This window comes from Mesitornis unicolor, unplaced genomic scaffold (genome assembly GCF_000695765.1).
Source record: "Mesitornis unicolor isolate BGI_N332 unplaced genomic scaffold, ASM69576v1 scaffold27626, whole genome shotgun sequence".
Classification (NCBI taxonomy): Eukaryota; Metazoa; Chordata; class Aves; order Mesitornithiformes; family Mesitornithidae; genus Mesitornis; species Mesitornis unicolor.
In genome coordinates this window covers 5402-13850 of record NW_010189427.1, presented here as the reverse complement: position 1 = coordinate 13850, position 8449 = coordinate 5402, and the positions used below count along the sequence as shown (strand labels likewise).

The following is an 8449-nucleotide window of genomic DNA, read 5'->3' as shown; positions in this document are numbered from 1 at the left end:
CTGCCTTTACTACTTAGTTTCACTGTTGTGTTAAATCTCTGCCCTTTCTTCTTAAATGATACTTTAAATGACACACAGTTATTCCTTTTCATAAAAGCCAACAAGTACTTTGCATTCTCCTGCAAAAACAGAAAATAAAAGGGGCCTCATACCATTTCTTTTGAAAGCCTGCCTACTGATGCAGTGTCAAAAGTGACAGCGGGAAGCTGCCCAGTAATCAACTCTGCTTTGCATGGCAGGTGTCACTATTTACTTACACTATGGTAAGCACAGGTTTTTTGTTTCGTTGGGGTTTTTTTGTCTGTTTGGGGTTTGGATTTTATTTCTTTTTAAGAGAAGTACCCCTCCTTTTTTTCTTTTTTCTTTTCTTTTTTAAACATAGCCATTAATCAACACTCCATTAAAGCAGCGGTAATCAATACCTAGAGCAGTAATCCCAATGGAATATAGACCCAGGTTCCAACTCCAGATGTGTGACATAAATCCTCATTTACTCCACTGATTTCATTACAGTCATTCCTATCACTAAGGGCATGAGAACATTAATCATGTTTAGCAAATTAAAGGAGAATAAAGTTGAGCTTACAGAAGAAAGATGCATAAACAGACTTCAAAGCAATAAACTTAAGGGCACTTAGGACAGTTGTGTAGTTTTGATGCTTTGCATTCAGCTCTTTTAACACTGCCTTACTTTATCCTTCTAAAGTATGAAAAGCTTTTCTACAAAACGCAGGAAGTGCATTTGGGAAGCATTACTTTTTCCTACATGTCAGCAATATATCAGGTCAGCACTGACAAAACAACAGAGATCTGATGGGCTTAGTCAGACAAACTAAAGAGACAAGCTTGCAGGAAGTACTAATAGGGGAGTTTTGTTCCTTTTAAGCACAGATCCATAAATGCACCATTTTCCAGTAAACAAGGGAGTAAGTGCTGACAAAATGGCCTACTCTCAACTAAGAACAAAGCAACAACAAACCAGAATCCTCCAAACCTTCTGGGAATAGCTTATGCTTTGCAGCTAAACACACAGGAAAAATAAAACCCAAAAAACCAACCCAACAAAACAGAAGCCCATCCACATTTCAAAATTCTCCTGCCACCAAAACTACAAACACTCCAGTAAACACTTCCTGCACCTCTGCCCCCCGCCCCCCCCCCGCCCCCCCCCCCCCCCCCCATTTCCTATGCTCCAACTGTCTTTTTGGGCCGTGCTGAACACTCTGTTGTTGCAAGATAATACTTGACATGAACAAGAGCACTATGCTGTCAGTCACATGAAATTCTCTCAGCAGTCCTTCAAATTATCAACTCAGTGTGTGGGATGTGCGTTAACAATCCAAGCATTATGCCTGTGCTCTGTTCTTCATCTAATGATGCGTTTGGAAACAACAACTAAAAGACTGGAAAGCTTGGTGGTGCAAAACATATTCGCTCTTTCTTTTTAAGTGTCTTGTGAACAGCCTCATTTTTCCCTTCCTGGAAGTGCTAGCCTAAAATAAACCACCACATAACAATCCACTAATGACTGATACAAAGTCCAATCTTACATCTAGAAAAGTTTAATGGAACACTCAAGTGAATAACGCAAACAGACTTTTCATATCAAAAAAGCAAGACATCTTGTTTTAGAAGATTCCATGACACATTCTCAGTTATTAGTGAATAGTATTCATTATACCTTTATGAGAGTTATACCGAGCGCTTTCTTGGGTACTCGTCCTGTGATTTCGTCGCAGACTTTATGAATGAACTGATGAGGAATGACAAAAACCAGCAAGTCTGCATCCTGTACGGCTTCATTAAGGTTTGGGATAGCAACCTGTGTAATTATGGGAGAGAAAGATCACATAACTCCTTAAAATTAACACTACACACAAGTATTACCTGGTAATTAAAACCACGTTTTGGTCTTATAGTGAATACTACAAACTACTGCGCTTTATCATTGAAAATAATCAGTAACATAAACTTCACAGAAAAGCAAAAGAATTCAAGCTTTCAAACAAGCTATTTTATGTCTTGAAAGGGGCATTTTCACAGCCACCAACATGGTTAGTGCAACAAAAATTCAAAATGTTCTGTCACATTCAAACAAATACTTTGAGCAGGAAAATACAAAATAAGGAGCTGCCTTCTCTTTGACAAAATAATCTTAATTTTTGACAAATTATTACATGCATAAAAGTAGTTTCTTTACTTAGTTCCTTACACTCTCAAATTTCTCCTCCAGGCCTCTTACACCTACTAGTTTATATTCTCTTTCTCTGTACACATATTTTGTTTACTCTTTAAGAAGGTGACCTACTTGAAGTCACTTGCCAGACTCCACTTTTCCTAACACTTGATGACCATCTTAAAATAACACTCAGGTTTAAAATGTGGCAAATAAGCTCGACCTATTGGTAAGAGAACAAACTTGAATGAGCAGGAAGCGGACAGCAGAAACATAACACTTGGAGGCTAGGGAAATGGGATTTCAGAGTTATTTCAGTGTTTCAGTTAAAGAGAAAACCACAATGCATGGTAATTCATGTTCTTCCTGCCCAAAATCTCTAGTGCTGCAGTCTCTTCCTGTGATGTGTTTGGGACTAGGGTCACCACCTGCCCACCAGCCATCACATTACAGCAACACAGAGCAGATGTGGAGTCGCACTGTTGTGCCCCGGCAATGCTACATTTAACATCCTGATCCGACTGCACATAGTTGAAACGCAACTGAGAACCAGATAAACTGCAAACAGCTTGCAGTTTGCTTAAGAAATACTCTAGTTCTCATCCTGTAATACTTTCTAACGGTTTCAGGGTACTAGAAATCCCTTCAATTCCCACTGACCAGCCAGCTCCCTTCCACAGCTGAGGCCAATATTTATTTTTTTTATGTGGGTATGGTCAGAGCTCTTAATCTTGCCCTTGTTTTCACATCTGCTTCTCTATACAGAAGCTGAAGTAAAATAAAGACAACAGTGAGATTGGAAAAAGAAAAAAAAAACCAACAGGAAAAAAAAAGTATACGTGTTAGATTTATCTACGTGCATAATTACATTATTTCACTTGTTCAAATCTCTGATCTCATCAGTAAAATAGCATAGTCTGAAATATTATAAACCCTAAAGGTGTTAACAAAACAAATTTCTACCTCCATTCACATCATTAGCAATATTCCCTCTGCTCCGTAACTAGAATTTAGCTTCTGAGCCTTACCACATTATCTGGCAGCTTGTATCCGGGGAGATATTTTACATTTTCATGCTCATTATTTATGATATCCGTCAGTTTTCTCCCATTAATATTCTCCTCAAAGACCCACATCTTCACTGTGGAAGCAAACTTTTGCAATTTTTTTACATTATTGCCTACTATTTTGGCAACCGCAGAACCCCTGCAGGAAAGAAAACAAAAAATATTCTAGAAAAAAATATGATTTTGCTATAGAAGAAAGAGATCATAATTAAAATAAACAGAAATTCACAGGTTATTAGAGCAGTTACTATATAGCATTTTTGATCTAGTAAAACAAGTGGAAGAATACACCAGTCATTCACAGCTGCTGCTTTCTCTCAAATGTCCTTACTTATCTTGTCTCCTTATTGGCTATCCTGTGAGTTACTGCGTTTCCACAAATCCAGTGGATTTTATCTTCAAAGCAGTGGTAAAAGTGACATACTCAATTTTTTTTAAATGGACCGTTTTCACCTTTAAGAAACAGGAAGCTTTGTTTGCTAAGATGACTGACCCATCAATTGCTGTACAACAGCGATACACGTTTAAAGCCAAGAAGCATTTATATCTTGCATAAGTTGAGAGCATTATGGTTATGCTGCCAACCACACGTAATTCAACTGCTGCAATGGCATCCTCTGAATTTGCAGGCAGACAATTCCATTGCTGTTAGCCTCATTTTCTGTCCGAGAACAGCACACAGTGAAACCTGTGGGACAGTGATCAATTTTACTGCTCGTATCTCTAAGCAACAACAGAATTAATCAGAATTGCTGAAGCTACATACAAAAGGAACAAATGCAACCTTCCCTTCCATTCCTAGCTTGAATGCTACCTGGAAGGAAAAGATGCAATTTGATAAAACCTGTTAACCTACCTTCCCTTCCTGGGACAAGAAGGTGGCTTAATAATTACTGATAACCTACTAAGCAGGCAAAAAATAAATAGAAGGGAAAAAATACAGTCACCAATCTGAGGCTTATGTGTGTCTGTGTGGAAAATGCACTTTATTAGGAGGTAAGAACACTTTCTAAATCCAGTTATACTCACACACTCCCCTACATTTATTAGGGGCATTGCTTATAATAAACTCATAGCAGGCAACTAAACGACAGATTCATTCTGCTCCAAGAGCTCGCAATAAGGCACAACTCATTGTGCTATATTAAAGATGTGGGCTATCACAGGCCTAAAGTCACATTTTTTTGTGGCAGAAAAAATTATAGTATCCTAAGTAGAACTTCTTCAGTTAAACCATAAAACTGTATGTCTTAAAACACTGGAGTTTATTTCTCCAATAGCAACTCACACACTGCAAATTCTCTGGAGATGATACAGAAGGCACAGCTGTCAGCCACCTCTTACCCAACAGATATTCTGAATCTGCACACACAGAGTGGTTTCCACCGCAATGGCAGACTACTTACCAGCTCAACCCCCAAATTTCAGATCCACACAAACAGTACGAATCACATTCAACACAATACAGATATGTGTTCCTCAGAAAGTGCTTTCAGTTCCTTGAACAAAAAGCACATTTACTACTGCAGATTTATATACAAAGTCTGGACCCTGGCAAATCCCGGTCTTCAGTTTTGAACTGCACATTCTGTGTGCTTAGTGTTGATAGAGAAAGACAGAAATAACCAATTCAGCTACTGTCTGGCTGGGATTTTCAAACAATTTGCCAGCGTGTGCTACTTGAGCGAGACACTAATTCCATTACTATTTAACACTTACTTGCCTTAGCTGTCTTTTTTTTCAGCCTTTGAATGTAGTATTTAAAAAGTGAAGAATTGCCTCATCTTAGTTCCTGAATTCAAGAAAATTGTCCTGATGGACTCCTCTGGTTCCTCATTTCCTGTTATGTTGCAACAACTGTTGTGGGACTGAATTAAGCAACCCCAACAACTGACACGAGTCTAAGATTGCTCTATGCAAGGTGAAATGCCGGCTGCCCACACCTGTTAATCCAACAAACAAGCCTATGTTCTCTGCGGTGCCCTAATACTCCTCAGAGCATACTCTGAAATAATTCACTGGGATGTCTGGTTTGGCTTGTGTACTCCTGACACATCATAAGGCACAGGAATGGGAATTCTTGCCAATTTATTCCTAGCAATAACAGTTCTGGTGCGAGCTAGGTTGCAAGACTTGGTGCCTGCAGCGGCTCAAGAAAAGCCACAGTGAAAGATTCCTTCACAAACCTTAACCCTGACATGCTCTGAGGGGTGGTTAATGCTATTCAAGTAATACAAGGCAGCTGCATGCCAAACAGCAGCTCTCTTCCTTGAAACGAGTATGAAAGGTACGCCCAAATACAATCACATACACTTATTTAACACTTCTGAAGAACAGTACCTGATGCAAGACCACCCAGTTTGTCTCCTGCCCTTCACAGATACACTGTATCACAGTTGGTCTGCTTTCCCCTCATCACCTTTAAGCACAGAACCTAAAAACTCCTGAATTTGCACTGGTATCAGCCTCAGTGGAAGTCACAATATGCAAGTGCAAATAATATCCTTAACTCTAGCTCTACCACTTGTTGCTATAAAAACACCTCAGTTAAGCCACAGGTTTTAAGTCCCTTTTTTTTACAGCAAGTTCCTAGCCATATGAACTTCTCTGTTCTGGTGATGTCCCATCTTTTCTCAAACTCTACAGGTTCTGTTCGAATTGGGCAATCAGATTAGTTAAAAACTGGTTCTAGCCAAACAGACAGCGATAAATTCTGGCTGTGCACACCTTGTTAACCTGCCCTGGAAGTGTTATCAGAAGGATGGGCTATATAGTACATGTCCAAGGCAGTGTTTGCAGTGTTTTAACTTAATTTGGGCACTGTCCTTGAATTCTGAAGCTCCAAGGCATAATCCCAAGGCGTACTCTCTTCACATTTAAGAAAATTTATTTTATCCCTTACCTTAAAGATCCTAATACAATCACTTATCCACCAGCTGAGCAAACCTAAATGGGCAAGGCCAGCAAAAAGCACAGCTCCTGCTTTTCAGTGCCCTGTGAGCCATCTGTCCCATGTCCCATGATCTTCCATCAGGTGTCAAGTGACCCTTGCCAAGTCAACTTCATTGTTAAGGTGACCTTCCCTCTAGCAAACCGGCCAAACGAGTCTGACTGGAAGCAGTTTATCATCCTAGGTGACTGGTTCAGCCCTTCTAAAAGGTCACTGTTGTGCCAAGGTCCTTTAGTGGGTTTTTTTTTTCATCCCAGATACAAGTTAAAGGGCTGTGAGAAAGCAAAGACATCCATCCAGATGTTGGCACTTGTGGGACAGAATCATCTCACACAGAACCCCACAGTCTCCAAATTGCTAAAGATGCCAAACCCCACTCAGTTCAACTACTTATATGCTTACAATTTAGGCAACACCAGTCACACACACTCTTAATCCAGGCTTCAAAAATATATAACCCCAAATATCAGTAAAGTGCATATGGGCTTCAATTTTTTTCTGTTTACCTGCTTTTGAGCATTTAATGCTTCCACTTTCCACCACAGGCCCCAGTTCAAAAAGGCACCCATGTGCATACAGGTACACAATTCAAATTAAGTCCTATTTAGTTAGGCTGCATATATTATTGAATCACAGTGCTCTTTGCAGTCAGGGTTTGGTGTCTGTCACCCCTTGGACTTGGAGGAAGAAATCACCTATCTCTCAAAAAATTATTGTTTCAGAAACATTTGGTAGGGAGGGGGAAGATACAAAAGCTGTTGCACATCAAATAATTTGTGACTTAAAATGTTTTAGTATTTTGGTTTCTGCTTTCCTGCCACAAACAACTCTGCCACACTATCACATATGAAACAAGCTATCAGGTATTTTAATGCATTTATCCTCCAAAAGAAAGAAAAAAGCTGATGTCCAGTAATAGCATTATCTCCTTCTCTCAGCATTGCAAATACGGGCATTTTGCCACAGAAATATCCACCCACTAATAACAAGAAAAGCTCCTGCCTAAACCGATACAATGAGTTGAAAATATATATGCACGGGACTATTATTAGTAGGTAATATCTACAAAATCTTTTGGTGCTGCAAGTGTGTTTCACAGTGAATCAAATATAAACGCAGCCAAACTTCCTGTAAAACTTTTTGGCTAGATTTCAAGTATGGAAGAATGGCAACAATACCCCTCAAAGACAGATGGGTCTAACTGCATAATTTCCTTCTGACATACTCTCTCCACTCATTTTACAAGCTAGTGCGAGGAAAGCAAGAGATGCTGCACTGTAATGCCAGCCACTCCCTCAACAAGCCATCGCAAAGAAAAAAACACAACTTGGCAGTTGCTGGTATTTTTAACTATGCAAAACGGCACCAAAAGCCAATTGCGTGGAGGGGGCAGGGGCCAAGCAACAGGTCTCAGATCACCTTGACAAAAGACCGTTCAGTTTTGTTTAATAAACTGCGGTACTTTGCTCTACATACACCAAACTCCTCTGAATTTAGGTTTAGTCTTGAAAACCACAATGTTACAATAAATAATGTGTGCTTAGCACTAGTAATTGAAGTGTGTGAAGGTACATTTATTTAACACGTTGTACTTAACTTACTTCTTTGGTGTAAATAGGGATCCAGGGTAAAAACAGTGATGAAGAATGGGAGAGTAATTGAAGAAGCGAGACAAAGGATTATTAACATGATCCTCCTCTTAAAGAAATAATTCCTAAGTCTATTGCTTTCAGTGAACACAACAGTAAGTTTGTTTAAGTCTAATTATAAGGTAGTGATAGATGCAGCAATAAAACCTTGTCTCAAGCCTTCAGTGTGCCTTAGCAAAATAAATTTGAAAAAGAAAAGGTATTTCAAACAACTTAGCGTTTTGCAACTCTTCTTTGAACTACCTTGGAAAACAGCTAATATAGGAAACCCCGAACACCACTTTTGGAGAGAAGCGGACTTGTTACAGAAGCCCTACAGGCAAGTGCTTGGTTAGCAACGACATGCTGGAAGTAAATAAATAAATAAATAAATAAAATGTTCAGTATCTTTAATGCTTACATCACCTGGCATCGGACAAACCACACAACAAATACCAGGTTAAAAATATCCTAACATAATTTCTTCACAGAACAGATGGGTGCCTAGAAGCACGCCAAAACAGGGTGCTCGATTCTGCCGCTCTGTTTACTTCACGGCAGTGCTTCTGCCTCCGAGGGAAACCGGGGGCTGGAGAAGTCCCCCCGAATGGCAGAAGCCACCCACAAG

General features: G+C 39.6%; 1 protein-coding gene across 1 annotated transcript in view; it reads right to left on the bottom strand.

Moving 5' to 3' along the window:
* Window positions 1–8449, bottom strand: part of GPD1L (glycerol-3-phosphate dehydrogenase 1-like) — a 23423-nt gene that overhangs the window by 14611 nt on the left and 363 nt on the right. The window contains exons 2-3 of the mRNA XM_010186073.1: window positions 3205–3382; window positions 1682–1822 (exon numbers count right to left, since the gene is read on the bottom strand). Coding sequence (XP_010184375.1) covers window positions 1682–1822; window positions 3205–3382 — 319 coding nt within the window. The remainder of the gene's footprint in view (window positions 1–1681; window positions 1823–3204; window positions 3383–8449) is intronic.